Source organism: Aspergillus piperis, assembly GCF_003184755.1.
Source record: "Aspergillus piperis CBS 112811 unplaced genomic scaffold BO85scaffold_2, whole genome shotgun sequence".
Classification (NCBI taxonomy): Eukaryota; Fungi; Ascomycota; class Eurotiomycetes; order Eurotiales; family Aspergillaceae; genus Aspergillus; species Aspergillus piperis.
In genome coordinates, this window is record NW_020291592.1 from 1,217,642 (window position 1) to 1,241,707 (window position 24,066).

General features: G+C 50.2%; 9 protein-coding genes across 9 annotated transcripts; 4 read left to right on the top strand and 5 right to left on the bottom strand.

Moving 5' to 3' along the window:
* Window positions 1-1,445: 1,445 nt before the first annotated feature.
* On the top strand, window positions 1,446-1,734 carry BO85DRAFT_483892 (uncharacterized protein; the record flags this gene model as incomplete). Its single annotated transcript, XM_025663196.1, has 2 exons — window positions 1,446-1,527; window positions 1,622-1,734. 2 exons carry the CDS (start codon window positions 1,446-1,448, stop codon window positions 1,732-1,734), a joined length of 195 nt encoding a protein of 64 aa, XP_025519795.1.
* Window positions 1,735-1,744: 10 nt separating this feature from the next.
* On the bottom strand, window positions 1,745-4,976 carry BO85DRAFT_445275 (ribonucleotide-diphosphate reductase subunit RNR1). The gene is made up of 4 exons (XM_025659220.1): window positions 4,763-4,976; window positions 4,495-4,652; window positions 3,501-4,441; window positions 1,745-3,451 (listed from the first exon to the last, which is right to left on the bottom strand). The coding sequence occupies exons 1-4, from the start codon at window positions 4,779-4,781 to the stop codon at window positions 1,975-1,977; spliced, it is 2,595 nt and encodes an 864-aa protein (XP_025519796.1). The 5' UTR covers window positions 4,782-4,976; the 3' UTR covers window positions 1,745-1,974.
* Window positions 4,977-5,401: 425 nt separating this feature from the next.
* BO85DRAFT_445276 (putative GPI anchored cell wall protein) lies at window positions 5,402-6,357 on the bottom strand. The gene is made up of 2 exons (XM_025659221.1): window positions 6,015-6,357; window positions 5,402-5,955 (listed from the first exon to the last, which is right to left on the bottom strand). The coding sequence occupies exons 1-2, from the start codon at window positions 6,110-6,112 to the stop codon at window positions 5,796-5,798; spliced, it is 258 nt and encodes an 85-aa protein (XP_025519797.1). The 5' UTR covers window positions 6,113-6,357; the 3' UTR covers window positions 5,402-5,795.
* A 1,299-nt stretch (window positions 6,358-7,656) lies between these two features.
* BO85DRAFT_445277 (kinase-related protein) lies at window positions 7,657-9,140 on the bottom strand. Its single transcript, XM_025659222.1, has 2 exons — window positions 8,607-9,140; window positions 7,657-8,509 (listed from the first exon to the last, which is right to left on the bottom strand). The coding sequence occupies exons 1-2, from the start codon at window positions 8,644-8,646 to the stop codon at window positions 7,839-7,841; spliced, it is 711 nt and encodes a 236-aa protein (XP_025519798.1). The 5' UTR covers window positions 8,647-9,140; the 3' UTR covers window positions 7,657-7,838.
* A 148-nt stretch (window positions 9,141-9,288) lies between these two features.
* Window positions 9,289-11,133, bottom strand: BO85DRAFT_474441 (uncharacterized protein). Its single transcript, XM_025662661.1, has 2 exons — window positions 10,954-11,133; window positions 9,289-10,839 (listed from the first exon to the last, which is right to left on the bottom strand). The coding sequence occupies exons 1-2, from the start codon at window positions 10,962-10,964 to the stop codon at window positions 9,543-9,545; spliced, it is 1,308 nt and encodes a 435-aa protein (XP_025519799.1). The 5' UTR covers window positions 10,965-11,133; the 3' UTR covers window positions 9,289-9,542.
* Window positions 11,134-11,361: 228 nt separating this feature from the next.
* BO85DRAFT_119787 (dihydrofolate synthase) lies at window positions 11,362-13,014 on the top strand. The gene has a single exon (XM_025653903.1). It carries the CDS (start codon window positions 11,760-11,762, stop codon window positions 13,008-13,010), a length of 1,251 nt encoding a protein of 416 aa, XP_025519800.1. The 5' UTR covers window positions 11,362-11,759; the 3' UTR covers window positions 13,011-13,014.
* An 899-nt stretch (window positions 13,015-13,913) lies between these two features.
* Window positions 13,914-18,409, top strand: BO85DRAFT_455969 (serine/threonine-protein kinase; the record flags this gene model as incomplete). Its single annotated transcript, XM_025661419.1, has 10 exons — window positions 13,914-14,090; window positions 14,152-14,286; window positions 14,348-14,377; window positions 14,436-14,500; window positions 14,556-14,988; window positions 15,038-15,829; window positions 15,882-16,775; window positions 16,827-17,031; window positions 17,080-17,530; window positions 17,581-18,409. The coding sequence occupies 10 exons, from the start codon at window positions 13,914-13,916 to the stop codon at window positions 18,407-18,409; spliced, it is 4,011 nt and encodes a 1,336-aa protein (XP_025519801.1).
* A 459-nt stretch (window positions 18,410-18,868) lies between these two features.
* On the top strand, window positions 18,869-21,475 carry BO85DRAFT_388974 (ABC1 kinase family protein). Its single transcript, XM_025656730.1, has 4 exons — window positions 18,869-19,459; window positions 19,533-20,137; window positions 20,200-20,772; window positions 20,843-21,475. Exons 1-4 carry the CDS (start codon window positions 19,014-19,016, stop codon window positions 21,088-21,090), a joined length of 1,872 nt encoding a protein of 623 aa, XP_025519802.1. The 5' UTR covers window positions 18,869-19,013; the 3' UTR covers window positions 21,091-21,475.
* Window positions 21,476-22,202: 727 nt separating this feature from the next.
* Window positions 22,203-23,923, bottom strand: BO85DRAFT_445282 (putative iron-sulfur cofactor synthesis protein (Isu1)). The gene is made up of 4 exons (XM_025659223.1): window positions 23,303-23,923; window positions 23,220-23,243; window positions 22,818-23,084; window positions 22,203-22,735 (listed from the first exon to the last, which is right to left on the bottom strand). Exons 1-4 carry the CDS (start codon window positions 23,448-23,450, stop codon window positions 22,578-22,580), a joined length of 597 nt encoding a protein of 198 aa, XP_025519803.1. The 5' UTR covers window positions 23,451-23,923; the 3' UTR covers window positions 22,203-22,577.
* Window positions 23,924-24,066: the final 143 nt, after the last annotated feature.

Consider the following 24,066-nt stretch of genomic DNA (forward strand, 5'->3'; position numbering starts at 1 on the left):
CAACACAACCCAGACACGACTACCAGATATAGCATAACCACCACCGAATACTACCTACTACTGATCCTTCAGTCCCATTCAATATACAGTCCAACCTGTCATCATTAGAGTTCCAACATCTACTACGTAGGAAAGGAGCTCAGCTCAACTTGCAGCCCCCAGATCCACCGCGCTGGTCAAACACACTAGCCCCCAATGTTACTCAACTCAGCCTGATTCGGCCTCGGTTAGGTGCAGATACTCGTGGGGATAAATATGCTGGCGAGTAAGCTAAACTAATATCATGGTAGCTATGAAGGATGATGGAAAGGATGGGGATGAGAATAGTATTGTTGGCAGGCGCAGGTACCCGTTCATTAAGTTGTTGGATTTCGGAGTTGGATGGATAGTATAACCCATTCCTTGTAGTAGCTACTAGTGAAGTAGGTGAAGTAGTAATGAGGACATCTTCTCACTTACTTGAAGTACATACAGTATACTCAGTAAATAGTAGTGAATACTAACCAACCGACCCATCTATACACATACACCCACTCAATAGAACAGTAAATAGTCAGTCAGTCAGTCAAGATAAAAATTCGCCAAGCTCCTACTTACTCATAATTTTCGTACGTTCACAGGAAACAGGGGTATAGCCCCTATAACTAGATAAAATGAATTGATTTACCTGATTTCTGAGGGTGTTGGATTGGCGCTTGCAGGGGTGTGCTACACTTAATGAACAGAAACATCCATAGTTACTTTAACTGCTGAGTTACTGAAACGGCCCGATATGACTAAGATCTGACTGGAGTTGGATCTGTCACAGATTCATCGTAGATCGTTAACTACATTGTTACATAAGTAATGAGTTAGTTAATAGCTGAGCTACCTCACTAACTACTACTAAGCAGCTAACTAGTAAGTCACCCATCAAACCATTACGGAAACATGACCATCCATGATTAATCATCTTGTGCACTGAATTCATAGCGGAAGCAGATTAGATAGGTGAAGTACGGAATAAGAAGAATAAGAAGTCGAAGATGTCACCCACACCCACCACAGCCTTACCCTTCCCTCCCCACCCATGGAACCGACAACTTCCGAATCAACCAGCAAATAAACTCATTTCTGACATCCACCACAACATACTATTCTACGTAGATAATCTCTAACATAGACTAAATAACCTTTCCCTCCCAATAACCTTCTAGACTCTGCTCAACGTCATAGGAGGAAAGTCTATGATTCATCTGCATTCATGACCACCATATAAGAATGATACCTACCTGCACATAACTATCCATTGACCGTTCTACTAACACCAAGGAAAAATTAAATAATTTTATTCTGGACTTAAGTGATATTCACAAGTTTTAACTCGTACGTATATCCCATCGTTTTTTGCAACAAGGAAAAAGAATCAATTATTGACAACAATGACAATAGGAAGTTGAAACAAAATGGACTCCATCAAGAAGAACCTCGAAAATGCCAAGAACAAGGGCCAGGATTACTATAACCAGATGATGGGGCAGCAGCAGAGTATGTCGATTTCTTTCCCTTGTTATTATTGACTAGGGGGAATTGGAAGGGAAAATCGGAGTAATGCTAACGGAGATCCTCTGCTGGTATATAGACTCCGATGCCTCCCAGTACGCCCAAGACGCCAAGAACAAGGCCAACGAGGGCATGGATAAGACCAAGCAGACGGCTAAGGATTATATGCCCAATCAGGCGGGGGATCATTAAATCATCCGTACAGTTGGTATAGACTGATAGGCTAGCTACTAAGGAATGAATATAATATAATATAGTCAGATAAATTCCTATACCGAAGAAAACCATAACAGTAAATACAGTCATTTCCCATGAACCATGCGCAAGAAGCAAAAAGTATCCATCAATCTCGTGATATAATTACAACCCTGACGCCAAGACAATCAATCAAACCGGACCAGATCAGACAAGGAAAGAACACGAGGTATGTGCCTAACCCTGGCACATAATGCACGCCTCCTTGTTCTCAATGCTGCACTGGAGCACCTGCTGCGAGTAGATGTCGTTCTCGCGCTCCTCGCTCTCCTGCTGGCTGTCCTCCTCCTGAGGGCCGTTCTCCTGAGCGGAGGCATCAGCAGCAAGAGCCCGAGGGCTGCCGTTGGTGGAGCCGTTGACACCATTGACACCGTTCTCGCTGTGTCCGTTGACCGGGGCCTGGCCACGGGGAACAGCAGAGTACGTGCTGGAGGCAGCGCCGACAGCCCGCTTCTTGTACGCGGCATTGGTGCGGGCCACGTTGGTGTCCTCGACCTTGAGCTGCTCCTGGTCGACGGTGAACTGGATGGGCGCAGAGGCGGCCATCGTGCGCAGGTAGTACATGCCCGTCTTCAGACCCATCTTCCAGCCGGCAAAGTGCATGCTGGTGATCTTGCCCATGGTGGGCTCCTTCAGGTGGATGTTGAGGGACTGAGACTGGTCAATGAACGCACCACGGTCCGCAGCCATCTGCAGGATCGTCCGCTGGGAGATCTCCCACACCGTCTTGTACAGCGCCTTGATGTCACTGGGGATGTTGGGAATGTTCTGGACGGAACCACCCTCGGCAATGATGCGGTTCTTCATGTTGTCCGACCACAGGCCGAGGTCGACCAGGTCCTTCAGCAGCCAGGGGTTGACCACCTGGAACTCACCAGCCAAGACACGGCGGGAGTAGATGTTGGAGGTGTAAGGCTCGAAGCACTCGTTGAAGCCCAAGATCTGACTGGTACTGGCAGTGGGCATGGGGGCGACCAGCAAGCTGTTGCGGACACCAGTCTGGGCGATCTTGGCCTTGAGGGAGTCCCAGTCCCAGAGGTCGGTGGGAGTGCGGTCCCACATGTCGTACTGGAGGATACCCTGGGAGACAGGAGATCCCTCGTAGGTCTCGTAAGTTCCGAACTCCTTGGCGAGATCGGACGAGGCGGTCAAACCAGCGTGGTAGATAGTCTCGAAGATCTGGATGTTCAGCTGTCTGGCCTCGGCCGAGTCGAAGGGCAGGCGCAGAGCAAGGAAAGCATCAGCCAGACCATTGACACCCAGAGCAATGGGACGGTGACGGAAGTTGGACTTCTTGGCCTCCGGGACGGGGTAGTAGTTGATGTCAATGATCTTGTTCAGGTTACGGACCAAGACCTGGACAACCTCGTGGAGCTTGCCAAAGTCATACTCGCCGCGAGCAGCGTCGACGAAAGTGGGCAGGGCAAGAGACGCAAGGTTACAGACAGCAACCTCATCCGGAGCACTGTACTCAATGATCTCAGTGCAGAGGTTGGAGCTACGGATAGTTCCGAGGTTCTTCTGGTTGCTCTTCTTGTTGCAAGCATCCTTGTACAGCATGAAGGGGTTACCAGTCTCGGTCTGAGCCTCCAGAATAGCGTACCACAGCTTCTGAGCCTTGATGGTACGACGGCCACGGCCTTCCTTCTCGTACCTACAATACTGTTAGCACGAGTCGACGATATACAAACCGACAAACTTACTTCTCGTAGAGAGCGTCGAACTCGTCACCGTAGACATCAGCCAAGCCAGGGGCTTCGTTGGGGCAGAACAGGGTCCAGTCACCGTTCGCCTCAACACGCTTCATGAACAGATCCGGGGTCCACAGGGCGTAGAACAGATCACGAGCTCTGACCTCCTCCTTACCGTGGTTCTTACGGAGATCCAGGAACTCGAAGACATCCGAGTGCCAGGGCTCAAGGTAGATGGCAAAAGCACCGGGACGCTTGTTGCCACCCTGGTCAACGTATCTGGCAGTGTTGTTGAAGACACGAAGCATAGGAACAAGTCCGTTGGAGGTACCGTTGGTACCACCAATGTAGGAGCCAGTAGAACGGATGCGGTGCACGTTCAGACCGATACCACCGGCCGTCTTGGAGATCATAGCGCAAGTCTTCAGAGTGTCATAGATACCGTCAATGCTGTCCTCCTTCATGTCGACGAGGAAGCAAGAGGCGAGCTGGGGCTGGGGAGTACCAGCGTTGAACAGAGTCGGGGAGGCGTGAGTGAAGTACTTCTGAGACATCAAGTTGTAGGTCTCGATGGCCTTCTCAATGTCGCTGCCGTGGATACCAACGGCAACACGCATCAGCAGGTGCTGGGGACGCTCAGCCACCTTTCCGTTGATCCGCAACAGGTAGGACCGCTCCAAAGTCTTGAAACCGAAGAAGTTGTAGTTGAAATCACGGTCGTATACAATAGCCGAGTTGAGTTCATCGGCATGTTTCATAATTATTTCGTATGTCTCCTTTGATATCATTGGTGCAGGAGCATTGTTTTTGGGGTTGACATAGTGGTAGAGATCTGAGATGACCAACGAGAACTGCTTCTTGGTCTGCTTGTGGAGGTTGGAAACGGCGATACGGGCAGCGAGAATGGCGTAATCAGGGTGTGTGACAGTCATGTACGCAGCAGTTTCGGCAGCCTAAGTCGAATTATCAGCACTTGCTCTGCCAATTGTAGCGGCTGCAAACCTACCAGGTTATCGAGTTCAACGGTGGTGACACCCTGGTAGACACCAGAGATGACCTTCTGGGTAATGGCAGCGGCATCGACATGCTCGGGGTCAAGTCCGTAACACAGCCTCGACACACGAGCAGTGATCTTGTCGAACTGCACGCGTTCTTTGCGTCCGTCTGTATTCAAAGTTAGCACTGACGGTTGCAAGGGTGGCAAGTTCCATTCCGCTCAATAAACGGGCATCCATTCCACCCAGAGCAGGAAATCATGTATAACTCGTACTGACCTCTCTTGTAGACAAACATTTTGGACAGTGAGGTTATAGACAACGAGAAAAGAAACTAGAACAAAGGGTATATGGAAATAATATTAGGGTAGTAGAGAAAAGAAGGCTTGGATATGTATAAGAGAGGATTGAGAGGAGAAATCGTCACAAAAAGAATGTCCTGAAGACAGGAGCTGAGGGGAGGATGAGGAATGAGAGGAGAGAGAAGACGGAGGGGCAGAAAGATGGGAGGAGATATTTGATGTCGCCGGGGCAAACGCGTTACGGTGGATATCCACGCGAATTTTCGTGTTTGGACTAAATGGGTTGCCCTTTGCATACGAGCCCGCTGACTGGTGCGCCGCCAATCTTTGTCCGGCTGGCGGGAACGCGCGACGAGCGCAGTCACGTGTGAGTTTTCTTTCAGTTCACGCCACGTCCCTCAGCAACTGCCGGGCTTCTTACAAATCAGCTCCGAGCCTCGGACACCGTATATCCGTTTGCAGGATATGGTTTCCGCCGACCCTCGACTACGTACCATCATGATTCCCATGCAACCTAAGCCCCACTAGGATATATTACGTATGAGCTTTCCGCCTCCCAGCGGGTTTCGGAGAGCTGCCTACGGATGCCTACACCGGTGGAGAAGACGCGGTTAAAGTGACGCGGTCTGCGCCCAATATGTACTCAACATCATTGGTGTCCAAGGGTTCAGAGCACTTTCTGAGTAATATACGAAGCGGAATAACCGGATCTATAACGTCGCCGCAAATCCGACAAAAACAACGGCCGCAAACGCAGCAGCAGACGCGCCACGGTCAGCCGATCCCAACGAAATGGTCTGGTTAGGATGAGTGCTGGGACAAGCACTAGAGCTGGCATCGGGGACAGAGCTCGAAGTGGAGATGCCGGTTGAACTAGGTATGACGGAGCTAGGCTTGGTCGAGCTGAAAAGAGCGGTGGAATGGGATGCGATGCCGGACGAGGTTGTTGGTAGGTATGCTGCATAAGTAGAGTCAAATGTCTCTCATCTTTGGCACAGCGTCATTTAAGTTCAAAACATACCAATTGTGTAGCCTGCAGATGTACAGGTATCTTTCAACTGCTCCAGAGCCAATTGTCTCTCATCCCCGCAAAACTCCACGATCTTGGCCCAAACTTTGCCTACATTCGTCGCACAAATATTTTGGAGGTTATCAGAATCCGTTTGAGACCTATACTAGGTTAGCAGGCGACCAAACTAAGTGCAGTGATCTCGCTGTCACAGTTATACCTCATGGCAGACACCAAACATGGCGGGGTCTGTGTAGCTACGCTGAGGCCTCCAAAGACCAGAAATGAGACAAGGAAAGCAAAATGAGCGAACATCATGATGCTGTCGAGCTCTCAGAGCTCAAGCAACAAGCATATGAGAACCGGGTACGAGAAGGCAACAAAAGAACGTAATAACGAGCGATTATCCAAGCATTGGCTGAATGTAATGCAATTACAATAAAAGAGAGACTGCTGAGAAGCTAAAATTGTCTATGGAGAAGTGACTAGGGAGGATAAGAGTGACCAGCGTACTGATATAAAGGAGAGTGAGGCCAGACCACTCCGCCCCATGAGGCATCGACCCTGCCGATCCATCCTTCATTTCGCTGCCGGGAGTTGAAGTCTTGGCCAATGGCCCGAAGACTCGGGTGGAGTCCGCCAGGGACCAGCTCGGCTAGCGCCCGGGCCTCACTCCTATCCTTCTAGTGGACATGAGGAATAGTTATTTGTATTCATGAGTTAATAAGTACTCGGACTGTATCTGATGAGCATGTTCTTAGCGTACCTCTTAATTCCCTCATTACTAAGTCGATGTATCATCTTTACTATCTTCCACAGTAAATAGCTAATTGTCCACCATACCCCATAACGCAATAGTCACAACATCAGCAATACCAAGTGACCAATAATTATCACTTAAAAAGCAGATACAAACTCACAATGACAACATCCACACCTATATAATGAGTCCCAGGTAAGGAGCCGGCCTACTTCCGAACAAGCTGCAGCGTCTGAAGGTAGATCAAGTATGATCCTCAAGGCCAATACCATAACATACGAACAGATTGCACTATTTCTAGGAAGGATCTTTCACCCTAAACCCTCAAAAGCCCATAATAATCATAAGCAGCAAGTCTCACCAATAGTCTAATTTCAGTAGACATTTAACGACTAGGGAAGGGATCCTCTGCATCTGCCCTTGCGGCAAATGCAATACAAACTGTAACACCGCTTTGCAGCCTTGGTTTCGACATTCAATATGGCAATTGAGCAGGTAATGCTAAATTTCAGGGAAAGTGATATGTGTGTGTGCTGGTGCTGCATGGTTGCTTGTAACTAGATGCATAAGGGAGAATATCTGCATATCCACATACAACGGTCAATTGATCTGGTCAGGGAAGTTGTCTCTTCTTTTCCAGCCACATACAAGCATATAAAGTGGTGTAATTTTCTTTAGCAAAAGCATGTTCTTCTTCTGTTATATTCCCTAAAATCTCAAATTTATTGCAGGCTGTAGCGCTTCAGGGTGGATTCGGATCGGTGAGTATATCTGCCCATCGTGGAGGCATATAGCAAGCGTGGTAGGGGGTTACTTTTCACACAGTCTGGAATTTCCCTGAGGGGGTGTATGACTGGGCTGTGTTGGGAGTTTCAGGTTACGTTTCCTTCTCGAGAACCCTCGACTGATATTGAGTGTACTTTGTCCAGCTAGTTTATTTTCCGGAAGTTGGGGTAGGATACTAGAGGGTGATTATTGTTCTTGACTAAGTTTGGTAGGGGCGAAAGGTGTATAGAGCAGATGTAGCCATTTGGATATGGGGTAGGATGCGGGCCGGTATCGATATTATTCTTTTTGGCTTGACAAGTGCAAGGATGCTCGATTTCAAAGAGGTAGTAAATCCTTTCTCTAATATTCATTCAATGCAAGTCTTCAATTGCTAATGATCTCTCCATGCATGTCGTATATCCAAGAGTCTGGGTAATCATAAGTATAAGTCTAGTAAACAGCGAGTCTTGACCAACGTCTATAACTCTAAAATCTCCATCCACCCAAATGTCCCACTCACGCATCCCACGCAGGATCATACTGACTGACAACCAGCTCTTGCAAATCCAATCTATAATCAACAATCTCCTTCCCATTGACCAAATCATTTTCCAAGACTCTCTTCTCCGCCTCTGCCTCATCCCTCGCAATTCCAGCCTTAACATGCCTCCTAATTAACCGGTTCTTCGCAACCTCGAAATCCACCTCCACAAACCACAACTCATCCATCAACTCCGCCGCGCGATTCCACGGCTCCTTGTTCAAACTCAAGTAATTCCCCTCGAAGAATATCACCCGACACGACGCCGGGATTAAGATATCGTCATCAACTGGGTCCTTTACTGCATGATCAAAGCTCGGTGCATACAGACTCTGCGTCTCGGGCGTCACCTGCTCCCGCAGCGCCCGGACCAGCTGCAGAAACTTCTCCCCGTCAAAGGTGAATGCTGCGCCGCGGCGCGCGATGGCATACGCCGGGTCGGGCATCTCGGATAGTTGTGCCCGGGTTAGATGGTAGCCGTCCATGGGCACGTTGGTTGCGACTTGTGGTGATTCGGGGTGTTGCGTTAGGTAGCGCCGATTGATGCGGTTGGCCATCATGGTAGCCAATTCTGTCTTGCCTGAGCCGGGTATCCCGCTGATGGCGATTAATAGGCGGGTGTCTTTGGGTGTGGATTGGAATTTGTCTGGGGAAACCTGGTTAGTTTTTTGCGGGGGTGATGGGGGTGCTGATTGCGGAGCATTGTTGCCCTCCTTCGTCCGGGGAAAAGATAGATGACTTACTCCAGATCTTATCGACTAGTCGGCTCACTTGGTCGTCCATTATTGGTGTGTGTATTATTTATAGGGGGGAATAGATACGAAGAAAGTGAACTGGGAAAGAAGGTATTATATGGATTCAAGGACAGAGATCCGTGGTCCCGTGCATGCAAAGATTGGGACGCTTTGAAGAGCGGAAGATGGTGGATGGGAGTTAAGAGGTTTGCTATGGGGAAACCAAATCGGAGAGACACTTCCTCGGTACCTGTACCGAGTGATGGGCGACAAACAGGAGGATGGCAGTTCTGGGAGACAGCGAGAAGCTCCGACGGCGGGCTCGATGGGATAAATAAGTCGGCGGGGCTTGTCGTCAGAGTGGGGGCTCGCGATCGCATTGACTCCGGCCGGGCCAGCGATAGTGAGATACGTCACAGGGGACCGGCTAACTTATCAGGCACCGTGTGGTTATACTTCGTAGGCTCTGAATGAAGTACACTCGGCATGTTATTTGGTAATTTTTGTATATCTCAAGATTCCAGCTGGTGGAGCATAGATGGTAATGCTTATGTGGGATATTCAAATGCCGTTCTCACTCCCATTCAAGGAACAACTGGTCAATGCATGAGGTCACATGTCCACGGCTAGCAGCAACTTGAAGTTATCTCATCCCAGGCTAAGCTGATACGACTCCTACTATTTCCTATATCATGATTGAATCACACCAAATGACATTGGACAAGCCAGGTTATATGAGTACAATATGTGCCCGGATATGCACTTTAAATCAATTCCATCTCATAATGGGTAATTCCCGTTCATAACTGATTCAGCCGATTGACCCTGGCTGAGACACCCATAACGCCAAACAAGAGACCCCCGCTAATCGAAACCACAAGCATCCCCAAGATGACCTATTAACTAAATTCTCGGTATCTAACACAGTGACAGAAAGGTACATGATCACCTCGACCTGAGCGGTCCATCCACGCTATCAGTGTCGTTAGTGTCATCGTTCACGCCGAGCCGGCGGCCAAGGGTGCGGGACAGTCCAGCTGCCGCCCACCATTCTTCGGGGATATCCTCGCGACGCGCAAGTCGATCTAAGATGGCTTGCATCTGCTGCAGGTCTGGATCGGTAGAAGTAGAAGAGGAATCGGAAAATGCAAAGGAGATGGTAGGGATAGGAGGGTGGTTGCTCATGGTTGACTGGAGATGCTGAGCACGTCTCAGTGACTCCATCTGGCGAACACGACGGTAACGGCGGAACAGTGCGTTGGATGAGATCCCTGTTTCGGAATCGCTGTCGGAATCGCTGGAGCTTGAATAGTCACAGGGATTTAAGAACTCGGGGTATGGATCAAGAACCATCTGGACAGTGCCCGTGCCCGTGCCTGATTCCATAGGGTTCGACATCTGCAGCGAGGTTGCCGAACTCGTGGAGGTCCCGACGGTCGAAGCATTCGTTCCAGAAGCCGATGCGGACGTGAAGGACGAATCAGCACTAGGAAGATTGGTATCCGGTGTGATCGTGGTAAGGAGAGTCTCCCATGCATCGTTGGCATGATCGTCATCAGGACTCAGACTTCTCTGTCGGTCGCCAAGACCATCAATAGCCGACTCGCGGTTGGCACGATTCGCCTCATTGATCGATCGTTCACCGACACGTCGCAGTGTAGGAAAGCCCGCCGAGATCGAAAGATCGCTTCCAAGTCCATCGGGTCGAAGGAATGGGGATAGACGAGCAGCTTCTGGGCGCGCTTGGGGAGATGCAGTCCTATGGTATGCAATCGCAGGAGCAAAACGCGGTGTGAACTGGGGATGAGTCTGGTCAGGCCGGTTGGTTGTGTCATCACCCGGTGATGGACGATTGTATAGATCGGGCAGGGCCGAGCTGCGCGGTATCCTCAATCGCTGACCAGGCCGCCCATGACGGAGCGCATCGCTCAGCAGTCGCTGGCCGGCTTCGCGTCTATCGGAATCCAGGAGGCCGCGGGCCAGGTCGAACGGGTCGTCGGCGCTGCTAGAGTTCGAAAGCGGAGAGCGCACATGACGCTGAAGACCATTCGCCTCACGCTCAATCTCATCTACTAGCGGACGAGGGAAAGGCGACCGGAGGGTTGCGCTGCGCAAGGCGGAGCCGCCATAGCGCGAGGGACGACGAATACTAGCCTGGCGACGAATTGCGGAGCGCGCAGTGGCACACGGGTCTTTGACGGGATTGTTCTTCGGGGCATCTGCGGAGGACTCGCAGAACAGTCTGCATCATGTCAGTCAGATATGACAGCCGTTCCGTGCGCTCTTGGCCGACGGAGTCGCGCGTAGAATCCCGACAGCGGCGAGAGTTGTGTAGGGTAAGAAATTGTGGACTCACGGAATACCCATGGCTACAGAGGATGAGAAAAGAAAGGATAGGGAGCGACGGTCCAGACAGGAAGGGAGATCAAAGAAAGAAGCCGCATCCAGAAGTAGCGTGAAGTGACGCGAGTCCTTAAATGGAGAGGGCCAGATTGCGGGGACAGCGACCAGGGCGATGTGTTGATGGAGAAACGGCGAGATTTGGTTTTCCTCGTAAGGGTAAAAAGCGGAGGCGAAGAGATTTCGCGCCTGAGGCTTGCGGTCGTAGCGCCGCGGGTTGGCCTGAGGGAAACATTGGCGGATTCTGGGTGGCTGGGAGAACCGGTGGTGGCGCCCTAATGATCATCCGCGTACAATCCGGTACAGCGCCTAAAGGCTGAAGGGAGGGAAGAGTCAATGATCAATGAGTTGTCAATTGAGATGAATCGTGACCACTGAATGTTTCACTGACAATGGCATTGATCACAATGCGGTGATCGACTTATTCCATGGATCAACTTCGAGTATACTCCCTCAGCGTTACTCTGCCAGATTGATACCATTACCTGGATTATTGTCCCTCCGACTGGGGTATTACGTACGGTAACGACCGCTTCCGGCCTCGGCTCCCCATGCCTTAGGCATTGATCCTTATCGGTCGGCACCTGACAGCTCCCCGATGATTATCTTACCCGAATCCCGCGGGCAACTCAGATCGGCGCAAGTTTTCTGGAGGTCAAATAGATAACACACTTTTCCCCTCCATGACCACCTCGTCCCTCATCTTCCTCTGATCATGAGGATTGGTCCTTTTCAACTATCAATCATCACATACTCGGAGGGATGATTGAGCTCGGTCTTAGTCGCATAGTCCGCCTTCTCCAGCAGACGCCGCTGACTTGGAAGGCAATCCATATTGCTGGCACCAATGGCAAAGGGTCCATCAGCGCTTATCTCTCCCACCTGTTGTCGACGGGAGGTGTTCGCTGTGGCCGTTTCACCTCCCCGCATCTGATTGATCGTTGGGACTGCATCACAATCGGCGAGAAAGTCGTCCAAGAGTCACTCTTCCGGCAGATCGAAGCTAGAGTCAAGCTTCGAGATCAGACGCTGGGAATCGGTGCGAGCGAGTTTGAGCTACTGACTGCAACTGCATTCGAGATCTTCAATCATGAGCGCGTTGACATTGGGGTGGTGGAGGTGGGCATGGGCGGTCGCCTGGACGCAACGAACATCCTGACCGACGTCTTGGTCTCCGTCATCGCAAAGATAGGCCTGGACCATCAGTTCCTCCTCGGCGATACTATCGAAGAAATCGCAAGGGAAAAGGCTGGAATCATGAAATCGGGTGTTCCATGTGTTGTAGACGGTACCAATTCGCCTGAAGTGCTCCGAACCCTCGAAGACCACATCAAGGAACTCGGCATCGACGCGATCTTCACACGCCCCGATACTCCAGAGTATCACTCCCCATCGCTCGGTCGGCTCTTTGCTACACTCGATCTCCTACCTCACCAGCGAGCGAACATGTCCTGTGCGGTTTCGGCCTTGAAACTTGCTCTGTCCCGATTCCGTCCCGACATCGACGTCGATGTGCTCGTTCCACAACTGTCAAAGGTCGAGTGGCCGGCGCGCCTACAAAAGCTTGTTCTGAAACCATTGGCAGATCGTGAAGAGCCTGTTCTGCTGGATGGTGCCCACAATACTCAGTCGGCGGAGGTTCTCGGAGAGTATGTGGATTACAAACTTCGTCCGCAAGGTACGAACGTCACCTGGGTTATCGCGGCCTCCCGCGGTAAGGATATAGAATCCTTGTTTCATTCTATAATCAAGGCGGGCGATCGAGTAGCGATCACTGCGTTCGGACCCGTGGATGGCATGCCCTGGGTCAAGGCCAATGATCCAGAAGAGGTGGCTTCATGTGTCCGATCAATCGCGGGTATTGGACAAGTGCAAACCTTTGGGGAAGACATTTCCGGCGCTATCCATTGGGCTTGTGAACAAGCTAGTGGCGGCCCATTGGTCATTGCTGGCAGCCTCTACCTGGCGTCGGATGTTCTACGTCTTCTCCGGGAAGCACAAAAGCAATTATAAGTCATGGCATCAAGACCAATGGTCTTTCCTGACAGAGATACCCTTTTCCATCCGCAGCGTTTTGGCGTATCTGTAAGTATATAAGCATACATTAGTTAGTTTAACGGAAGTGCATTTCCTGTTCCGAGGACCTAATTCTGTAAAGCACCAATGCGCAAACCAAACTTGCAACCTGCATATATACCGTGCAGCACTACATTGCAGTAAGAAATAACACATCAATAGCATGCTACGAGTTGCAGAGGAGTAATTGCACAGCTCGCATCATAGCGGGTGTAAGTGATACGGTGATAAGGCTGATCGGAGATCCAGCAGCGGCCGGGCGCTGCGTCATGGCCGAAGCCAGCTGGTGGTGGTCTGTGGGGAACAAGAGAAAAGGAAAGTTCAAAACACCCGCCTGTCCTGCATTTGCTCCGGCAGGCACAGCAGTCCGTGACTTTTCGTCGGTCCTTTCGCAAGCATCTGGTTGGATTTCCGTGAGTCTTTCTGACGAGCGGACGATTGGATTTGCTTTTCTGGAGGGGAAATTCGATGTGTAGAGACGCGTTGAACCGGACGCGGCTCTCTCTTGACTGCGAGGACAAAGATCGTTCCTGTATGTTTTTTCTCTCTTTCGTCTGAATCCACCATGAGATCATGCCATACTTCTGCGGAGTTCAGCGCAGAATTCATCTTCCTGCTGCATCTTATAATGTGTCTAAAACCTACTGACAAGATCTCTTCTGTCTGGATAAATAGTTCGTGCTGACATGAACGATCCGATCGGTTCTCTGGCGCCTGCCTTTTCTTCACCTTCCCTCGTCGTCTAAGCCTACAGTTGTCGGAATTCGAGTGCATCCAGCTGTTGAGTGTCATTCTAAACAAACAGCGAAAAGGGGACCTCGATCCACCCGCTGCGCGACCATGGTTTCCCGGTCCAGCGAAGCCAGTGAGGGGCCGCCGCCACCTTCCAAGGCCTCCGGCACTCCAGCCAAAACGCGACTGTCGAGACTCAACTCCAGCCCGGCCAAACAAGATAAACCGAAGGATGATCGGGTTGTCAAATCGTCTGCTAAGGATGTCGCGGAGCTTAAGGATTATGTATGGATGACGGCTTTCCCTGGTTCCCGTGATGGGAGTGGCTAATGGTGACTTAATGTAGCAATTGGGCGACTGCCTGGGTAAAGGCGCCTTTGGGTCGGTCTACCGGGCCCTGAATTGGAATACCGGGGAAACGGTCGCTGTGAAGCAGATCAAATTGGTGGATCTGCCGAAAAGTGAACTACGAGTGATTATGGTAATATCCCTCTCCGGTCGCCGCTTGTCGGGTCGCTGTCCGCTAACGCCGAGTGTTGCAGTTGGAAATCGATCTTTTGAAGAACCTAGATGTGAGATGCGATACATCCGATCATGTCCCTTGTCACCCGAGCTGACCTGTGATTGTAGCATCCCAATATTGTGAAGTATCAGGGGTTCGTGAAGTCTGCGGAAACTCTAAATATCATTCTAGAGTATGTACCTTCGCATTGATTGCTGAAGCCATGATCAGCGTAGCTGACGAGACAGATACTGTGAGAATGGCTCTTTACACTCGATCGCAAAGAACTTTGGGCGTTTCCCAGAAAACCTGGTCGGTCTCTACATGTCTCAGGTGCTCCATGGTCTCTTATATTTGCACGAGCAAGGTGTCATTCATCGGGACATCAAAGGAGCCAATATCCTTACAACGAAAGAAGGTCTGGTCAAGCTTGCAGATTTTGGTGTGGCCAGCAGGACCACTGGGCTTAGCGAGTCCAGCGTCGTTGGGACGCCGTATTGGATGGCTCCGGAGGTAATTGAACTTTCTGGTGCGACGACAGCTTCAGATATTTGGAGTCTTGGTTGTACCGTGATCGAGCTTCTGGAGGGTAAGCCTCCTTACTACAATCTCCAACCTATGCCGGCTCTATTCCGCATTGTCAATGATGACCACCCTCCCCTTCCTCAGGGTGCTTCTCCGGTCAGTTTCCTGTCCCTTTCTCCGTGCTCAATATCTCATTAGTATCCAGGCTGTCAAAGACTTCTTGATGCAATGTTTCCAAAAAGATCCCAATCTTCGTGTTTCCGCCAGGAAGCTCCTTAAACACCCATGGATTGTCAACGCTCGCAGGTCCGATTCCGTGGTTCCCAAGAAATCCACCGAGTATGAGGAAGCAGTCAAGAGCGTTCAGGAGTGGAACGAAGCCCTCCGTTCTCCGGACACTGGAACCCTGCGGAAGCCGTACAGATACGACGCTCAAGGTGCTGCTCTGCGCCCCGAAATGGCTCCATCTCGATATACACCAACAAAGGATATTCTTCCCAGCCCGGTGTCCAAGCATGTGACAGATCGGTTCCGCTCGCCGGATTCCACGGAAGAAGACAATTGGGACGATGACTTTGCTACTGCTATCTCTCCCAGCGCGCTGCAGCTTCCTCACCTCCGACCACAGGACAATTTTGGCGGAATGCTTTCCTCTGAAAAGCTGAAGGCGTTTGCATCCCTAGATGGTACAGTGTTGAAGTCAGAAGACGGCTTTGATGACTTCGATGATCCTTTCTCTCAACAGCCCGGTGAATCGGATCCTCTTCGGACCATTCGGCCTTACTCGGCCAAACCGACCGGGATGGAGAACATGTCACAGCAGACAAAACCCACATTAACTGCAATGCACCACAATGTACCTGTTCTGAAGACCCCTGTGCCACCATTAAGACCGCAGCGCCCGACATCGTATTTCAAAGAGAACTCGGTTGAAGACTACTCCGACCTCATCTCTGCAAATGAAGATATCTTGGATGATAAGCTCAGTGCTTTCCAGGTAAGCATTTCCCCTACTGTCTTAGTACTGTGCGTCTTCTTATGCATCTCAGGATATCGACGAAGAGGGCAGCGATATATCGATCCCTTCGCCCTCAAAGGAGGTAGTCCGGTATCAGGCGTCACCGGATCGTGATGAAGATCACCAGCCGCAGCTTAGAAAACGGATATCTGTCAAGCGCCACCGATCAGCAATAGAAATACAAAAGTTCGCAGAAAATGAGCGAGACGAAGACTTTTCTGACATTCTAGGAGCTGATGAGGTTGCCTTGGATAAGCCCGAAAGCGATGAGGGCTCAGATCGGAGTACGCTGATGTTGAACTCAAAGCTATCGAACAATTCATGGCTTGGCGATCAAGATGATGAGGATGATCCGTTCGCCCAGCTTGAAGAAGGACTCGATGAGGTGGATCTGGAAGCCAACATCGCGCGTGACAAATACGCACGTCTACGGGGTCAAGTCGAGGGTCTTGTCAGCTCTCTGAAGACATCTCAAGATGAAGATGTGCTTGGGGAGATCTCCGAGCAACTACTAACCGTGTTCTGTGACCTGCCAGAGACGAAGAACATCATCATTAGCGCACACGGGATGCTACCGATCTTGGAAATCCTTGACATCTGCCGTCGGCGCGACATTATTTTGTGCTTGCTGCGGATTGTCAACGCCATCATTTTCAATGACTATGAAATCCAAGAAAATCTCTGTTTCGTCGGAGGTATTCCAATCATAAATGAGTTTGCCTCCAAAAAATACCCGAGAGAGATTCGACTAGAAGCAGCGGCCTTTGTGCAGCAGATGTATCAAACATCTACTCTTACCCTCCAGATGTTCGTCAGTGCTGGTGGTCTCAACGTGTTGGTCGAGTTCTTGGAAGATGACTACGAAGATGAACGCGACCTCGTTCTCATTGGGGTGAACGGTATCTGGAGCGTTTTTGATTTACAGGTATGTTCGACTGCAGACTAACCTGCTCGTTCAGACGCTGACTCGGTTTAGGGTTCGACGCCGAAAAATGATTTCTGCAGGATTCTATCACGCAATTCTGTCTTGGATCCCTTGTCACTTGTCTTGAGCCGAGTCTTGGACGAAGAAGGAGAATTGGCAGAAATCGTGGAAGGCCGGATAGCCAACATCTTTTTCATTTTCTCGCAGGCCGAGAATCACGTCAAGGAAATGGTTGCTGAGCGAACAGTTCTGCACAGTAAGGCATCGAGTATACAATTCAAAACACTCCGCTAATCTGTCTCAGGGGTCCTGAAAGAGCTGAAGCGGATGACGCCCGCACACCAGATCACTATGTTGAAGTTTATCAAGAACCTGTCCATGCTTTCAACAACTCTCGACTCGCTTCAGAACTCCAACGCCATCGACGTGCTTACGGACTTGCTGAGGTCGACCATCAAACGGCCGCACTTCCGGGAAGTCAGCAACCAGATTCTTAACACTATCTACAACATGTGTCGTCTGAACAAGTCCCGCCAGGAGGATGCTGCTCTGAATGGCATAGTACCGCTTCTTCAGAAGATTGTGAAGACCGAGCGGCCGCTCAAAGAGTTTGCGTTGCCGATTCTTTGCGACATGGCGCATTCAGGAAAGGTGGGACGGCGCGAACTATGGCGCAACAAGGGTCTGGCTTTCTACATTTCTCTGCTGTCGGACCCGTACTGGCAGGTGACCGCATTGGATGCTATATTTACTTGGTATGTGTCGGCGCCATGTGTAGTGACAAACCGATCTAACTCTTTGGCAGGCTCCAGGAAGAAACGGCCAAGGTAGAGGAACACCTCTTGGATAATCGCTACGACAAGATGTCATTTACGGATTCCATTGTCCGGTGCTTAACGATTTCCAAGGCGAACGCCTTCGAGAACATTCTCGAGCCACTGCAAAAGCTTCTGAGACTCAGTCCGCCTATTGCCTCGACGTTTGCGCGTCCTGATCTCTTCACGAGGCTAGGGCAGAAACTACATCATAACAAGGCCGCTGTTCGGCTGAACCTCCTGCGTATTATCTCGAGCATCTGCGATTCGAGCGAAGAACAAGGTGGCCTTCTTGCGAAATATGGACTTTTGGAAGCAATCCGGGAATTGGAGCATGACCCGGCCATTCTGGTCAGAGACATGGCTGGCAAGCTGATCCAATCCAATGAGCGCAGTGAATCGTTCAGCCTCGAGAAGCGCAAACCTGGGATGAGGCGCAAGAGCACGTCTACCACGCCCCCAGGCTACCTTGCAAACCAGTCCGCCCCAGCCACCCCACAGATCAATCGGTTCAATCAACCCAAAGCTTATTTCGATGGACGGGAAAGCCAGCGACACCCGCGGCCCTCTCTCAGCAGCTCGGCTCTGGCATTACGACCAGGCAGCAGGGATGGCACTAGCCCCGCTCTGTCAGCTGGGCTCAGCAGCAGTGCCGGCCCGTCGAGGAACAGACTGTCGCGAGGAGTGGCTAACAGGCTATCACAAGTAGAGCTCCTGGCAGAGGAGGAGACTCGACCGTCGAGTTCACTCTCCCGTCGACGTTCCATCCTTCCTCAACGCCGACGACCCACGCATGCTGATTCTGACTGGGCGTCCTAGCGGACCTCATGCTGGGCCGAGGTCCGGTGAATGGCTCATATGTAGACAGGAGGCTCTGGAAGGAGATGGATACATTGTATTTGCATTGCATAGGATTGGAGTACTGGGTTTGTTGGTGAATTGCTTTGACTGTGTATACACATTCATTTGTCACTGTGCTTTCAGGCGGAGATGGGATCTCTCTCAGGCTGGTATTCGGGGTACAGGAAGACGGAACTGTCAGGGAGGGGAATGACCCATGTAGATAATCATGGATAACATACGAGTGCGATTTTATGTTTTTCTTTTCGAACTTTGTGTAGAAATTACTACTGACTTACAGTTAGTACTTCATACACTGTAAGGGCAATCCCGAAGTGGCGGCCAAACGGGGCTGATCGGCTTCCGACGCAAGAAGTGCGACGAAAATGCGCCGCGGCGGCCAACCAGTGAACTTCTCCGCCGCATCCTCCCTCCTCCCTCCTCATCCTCCTCCTGCAGACTTTCCTCCTCCCCCTACAATTGTCCTCGAGGGCTTCGTGCTGGCACGGATGATCCACACCGTCCGGTTGACTGCTGTTCTCGACTTGTGGTCGCTCCCCAGACGGCATTGTTCGAGTTCGGGATGAGGGCGGCGCTCCTCCGCATTCCGCTGCGGGCTTCCAATTTTGATCCTGCGGCGGTCATACGATCGGCTGCGAAGCCTTCTCTCGCCTGCCACCCTGGCAATTTCGCCCCGTTGTCCTCAATTTCCCGTCGGTTGGTTTCCAACTCGGTTACTACACCTCCTGCATCATGCTCGAAGCGCTTCTTCGGTCGTATCGCCCAGTCGATTCCCCAGGCCACTTACGCCACCCGCACGTCTCCGTTGTCTGAATCGGCGAATTCGGGACAAAGTGATGGAAAGCGTTCGGGATCAGGTCAATCGCGCAGCAAGGCCATCAAGTATGCTGTGATTGGAGGCACCCTCATGGTTGGAGCAGTGGTGTTTTCGGACCAAGTTCAACACTTCTACCGTGCCGCTGCGAGAACTGGCAGAGTGGTTGGCACACTGGCGGTTTGCATTAACGAGTAAGTGGGAAGCCATCTATCTATACGCCTGACGCTATGCTGTCGGCATACTTATACGTCTTGATTCATGCAGCTACCGGGTAACTCTCAAGCAAGAAACCTCCACGCTGGAGGAGCGAAGCGAAGCCATTCGGGCCTGTCACAAACGTTGCGCGGAACGGACTCTACGGGTTCTCGAGAAGAATGGATCGATCTTTATCAAACTGGGACAGCATTTGAGTAGCATGGGCTATCTGCTTCCGTCGGAATGGACTACAACCTTTATCCCGCTCCAGGACAAGTGCCCCGTGTCATCGATTGAATCGATCGAGGAAATGTTCGTGGCCGACACAGGACGTCGTATCGACGAGCTGTTCTCGTCTTTCGATTCCGAGCCTATTGGTGCCGCTTCTTTGGCGCAGGTGCACATTGGTACGCTGAAGGAAACAGGTCAGAAGGTTGCGGTCAAGGTGCAGCATCCCGCATTGGCGGAGTGGGTGCCCCTGGATCTGGCCTTGACTCGCTTTACTTTTTCAATGCTCAAGCGGTTCTTCCCTGAATACGATCTGGAATGGCTCTCTCGTGAAATGGACCTGTCTTTGCCCCAGGAGCTGGATTTCCGAATGGAGGCGGAGAATGCCATGCGGGCGAGCGAGTACTTCAAGAAGCACTCGGATGCCCCGTTGGTCATCCCTGAAGGTATGCCTCCTCATCAATTACAACCGCCTTTTGCACAGCAAGTGCATACTAACATCAGCCAGTGATGTGGTCCCAGAAGCGTATCCTGGTCATGGAGTTCATCTCCGGCCGACGTCCCGACGATCTCGAATTTCTCGACTCGAACCACATTGACCGCGACGAAGTCTCCGCTGCTCTGGCACACATTTTCAACGAGATGATCTTTGGTAATAACGCACCTCTGCACTGCGATCCTCACGGCGGCAACATCGCCATTCGCCCGAACCCCAACCGCCGCCGGCACAACTTCGACATTATCCTCTACGACCACGGTCTCTACCGCGACATCGACAAGGACCTGCGCCGCAATTACGCCAAGCTCTGGCTGGCCGTGATCGAGTCCGACCTGCCGCGCATGCGCGAGTACGCGCGCAAGGTCGCCGGAATCACGGACGAGCAGTTCCCGCTGTTCGCCAGTGCCATCACGGGTCGCGACTACATGGTGCTCCAGAAGAAGGATATCGTATCCGCTCGTACCTCGGCAGAACGAGAGAGCATGTCCGGCTCGTTGGCCGATGGTCTGCTGCAGCAATTAGTCGAACTTCTAGGCCAGGTACCTCGGATTATTCTACTGATCCTCAAGACCAACGATTTGAGTTAGTCCCATTCCTCCCCTTCCTTCCTTCTTATCTACCTGCCTCTAATCAATGATGTCAAAAAATACAGCCCGCAGTCTCGACGAGAACCTCCACACCCGCCAAGGACCTATGCGCACCTTCCTCATTCTCGCCCGCTACGCCACCCGTACCGTCTTCGAAGAGCAAATGGACTCTGTCAACGAGACCGGAGGTATCCTCCGTCCTGGAAACTTCTGGCGCTTCCTCTGCGCTTGGACTGGGTATCTGCGCGTGGAGTTGAAGTTGTCTGTTTATGAGACGTTACTTTCGCTGAAGAGTCGGTTCGGGTTGGTTTGAATGATTGTATATTCTTCTCTTTCTCTTCTTATTCTTTCCTTCTTCTTCTTCTTCTTCTTCTTCTTCTTCTTCTTCTTCTTCTTCTTCTTCTTCTTTGTTTCCCCCTTTCCCTTGGGTTTTGAATTCCTGCTACGCAGTAATTGATCGATATCGATATAGAGGGCATATGCATGCGGTGTTGTGCATTGGCGTTTCTCTTTTCCTTTTCCATTACCTTTTTTCCCCTTCAGCTTTTTCCGCCTGATATTGTTACTCTAGACTTGCTTTTGTTATTTTCCCCCATTGTTTGTTGTCCATTTCAGTTATCTGGATCTTGAAAAGAAAGCCGTGCTCTGTCTGTATTTTATACATATATATAGAATTTATTATTTTATTATCTTGCTATCTCTTATATACTACATACATTATATATTAGATATATACAATCGCTACTACTAACTCCCTAAATGGATAAATCGAAGTCACCCTCTTAGGCATTAGTAGATACATAAAACAGGTACTACCTACTATCATTTAAGGGTCGTAGATAAATTAAATAACTAGTATACAACGAAGTAAGTACCTTGGTAGCCACACACACATACACCTCTTGCACATCACTCCCAAATAATCAAATCAACACTAGTAGTACACTAATACAATAAATAAATAAATCTGTCACTTCTGCAGAATTTATCAGATCTAATCATTGCATGCATGCGTACCTTGTTAGATAGTCCACGCACAGACTACTACTGTTATTAGTAGTTAGAGCTTAACTACTTTGTAGTACGTACTAAAGTGGCTGGGCTATGCTTATCAGATGGGGCTTTTCCTTCTTTGTGTTACTTGTCATGTCCACTGTAAGTTTATCTGTGCTGTGCTGTGCTGTGCTGCATGATGTCAGTGGCCATAGCTGAATGACTGTGGTGGTGGAGGTGGCGAATCAGATAACCAACCAATCTTACTATTATACTATCTCTTTGTTTCGATGGTTTTCTGTCAATCTACTGTGTATACTACTGTGTATTCTACTGTGTATACTACGTTGTGATGATTGCAGTTAGATATTACATAGAGGAGTACATTTTATTGTGTAGTTGTACTACGTACTGTGATTGATGATGATGATGTTGTATATATCCGAATAATCGATCCCTTCTTTAGTTGCTTCGCCGGAAACACAATTGAGTAAAACGAGTCATGAAAAGGAAGAAAAGAATAATGAAATGCTATACACCGTTTAATAAACGAAACATAAGGGAAAAAGAAAAAAAGTCCATCCAATCCAGACTGACTGACTGACTGACAAACAACAGGTTATTTCGTGGGAATCACATATTCGGCCCAAACCATACACAGTCACATCTCCATTGTATCATTCTGCTTCGCTCTTCTCTCCAGGGAATCAATCATGGTATCTGTATCCGTATCCGTATCCATTTTTGCTCCGTATTTTTGATATTTTTCAGATTTTTCACTCTTTCGTAAAACACCTAAGAGAAAACTTAAGCAGTAGCGCTGCTGGTCTTCTCAACCTCCACCTGCACCTCGGGAATAGAGGCGCCCGTGCCGGACAGATCGGTCTTCACGGTGCGAGGGTTCTTGGTGTAGTAATCCGAAATGGCGGACTTGATGGCGTCTTCGGCAAGCATGGAGCAGTGCACTAAAATTAGATGTTAGATCTTATCATCTCTTCCCCAGATTCTTTTCAGCGCTCTCATCTCCAGGAACAAGGGGGAACGTACGCTTGACAGGAGGCAAGCACAACTCCTTGGCAATATCGGTGTTACGGATCTTAGCGGCCTCGTCGAGGGTCATTCCGCGAACCAATTCAGTCAGATAACTCGAGCTGGCAATAGCGCTACCGCAACCGAAAGTCTTGAACTTGACGTCGCTGATCTTGTTGCTGTCCTTGTCGACACGGATCTGAAGCTTCATGACATCGCCACAGGCCGGGGCGCCGACGAGACCGGTACCAACATCCATAGACTTGGCCATGGAGCCGACGTTTCCTACAGGATGTTCGTTAGTATTCATTGCCATTTTTTTATTTGTGTGTGTCTGATAGGCGTGATTTGAATGCGCTGCGTGTCGTATATCTGATGCGATGACATCTTGTCGAGGGATAGATGCAGGAAGCTACCTACTTGGGTTGGAGTAGTGGTCCAACAGTGCAGGGATGGTCAGTATTTTCTTCGATGCAAAAAAAAGGGATAAAGGGTAGACATATCTTTCTCATGGTATCCTCTGCGCTGCTGCTGCTGAGGAGCAACAACAGTCGACCTCACGGCTTGCTGGATTCCGGAGACGGCCGGGGTGACGCTGCGAGGCGAAAGGACGCCGGAGCGAGGAACAACTGTTACTAGACGACGGAACATTGTGTATGTGATGTGTGTGGTGAATTAAGAGAAAAGTAAGGTATTATTTAGATAGTAAATTGACGATGAAAAGGACAGGTGAGTGGTGATATCGGGGTTGAGTGGTTAAGTTAGTTAGGAAGAGTAGGGTGTGATGAAAGATTGATAGTTGCGATTGATTAATTATGGTTTCTTTGGGGGGGGAAACTTGACTAAGGCCGTCTTATTCACCGGCGCTAGGCGATTTCGAGAAACCCCGTTGCCTCCGCGGAGCCGGCCTCGGAGATAGGGTATGACGTTAAAGCGAACCAGTGGGTGGGATTAGGGAGGTATGCTGTGTATTGTTACTTGTCTGGAATACCCGTGGATGGAAAATCTATCTGATTGAATGATAGGGGATGACACGTTCTACCAGAAGAATCGCGGTTGGGGAAGGATGGAATGCCAGTTCTGTGGCCTACAACAGAAAGGGTAGGCGCGAGTTGTAGTTCTGGGTCCGCCGGTTCTTAACCAAGAAGAAGAACCGGCAGTTTCGGCCAACGGGAAGTTCTGCAGGCGGGCATTACCAAGCGGTACGGAGCAGCGCAGCGGCTGGTATCGTAAGGATGGGCTTATCTGCTCGCCCTCCATCTGATAA

Bases quoted from the DNA above. Each gene is read 5' to 3' on its own strand.
- BO85DRAFT_445275 (XM_025659220.1), bottom strand. The intron at 4,442-4,494 runs GTAGGTTTGCAG...AATTCGACTTAG, and splicing joins CCGTTGAACTCGATAACCTG to GCTGCCGAAACTGCTGCGTA. The intron at 3,452-3,500 runs GTAAGTTTGTCG...ACAGTATTGTAG, and splicing joins TTCGACGCTCTCTACGAGAA to GTACGAGAAGGAAGGCCGTG.
- BO85DRAFT_445276 (XM_025659221.1), bottom strand. From the start codon at position 6,112: ATGATGTTCGCTCATTTTGCTTTCCTTGTCTCATTTCTGGTCTTTGGA. The intron at 5,956-6,014 runs GTATAACTGTGA...AACCTAGTATAG, and splicing joins TGTTTGGTGTCTGCCATGAG to GTCTCAAACGGATTCTGATA.
- BO85DRAFT_445277 (XM_025659222.1), bottom strand. From the start codon at position 8,646: ATGGACGACCAAGTGAGCCGACTAGTCGATAAGATCTGGA. The intron at 8,510-8,606 runs GTAAGTCATCTA...AGGTTTCCCCAG, and splicing joins ACTAGTCGATAAGATCTGGA to ACAAATTCCAATCCACACCC.
- BO85DRAFT_119787 (XM_025653903.1), top strand. From the start codon at position 11,760: ATGATTGAGCTCGGTCTTAGTCGCATAGTCCGCCTTCTCCAGCAGACG.
- BO85DRAFT_388974 (XM_025656730.1), top strand. From the start codon at position 19,014: ATGAGGGCGGCGCTCCTCCGCATTCCGCTGCGGGCTTCCAATTTTGAT. The intron at 20,138-20,199 runs GTATGCCTCCTC...AACATCAGCCAG, and splicing joins CCCGTTGGTCATCCCTGAAG to TGATGTGGTCCCAGAAGCGT. The intron at 20,773-20,842 runs GTTAGTCCCATT...CAAAAAATACAG, and splicing joins CCTCAAGACCAACGATTTGA to CCCGCAGTCTCGACGAGAAC.
- BO85DRAFT_445282 (XM_025659223.1), bottom strand. From the start codon at position 23,450: ATGTTCCGTCGTCTAGTAACAGTTGTTCCTCGCTCCGGCGTCCTTTCG. The intron at 23,085-23,219 runs GTAGGTAGCTTC...AACATCCTGTAG, and splicing joins GGACCACTACTCCAACCCAA to GAAACGTCGGCTCCATGGCC. The intron at 22,736-22,817 runs GTACGTTCCCCC...ATCTAATTTTAG, and splicing joins GTGCTTGCCTCCTGTCAAGC to TGCACTGCTCCATGCTTGCC.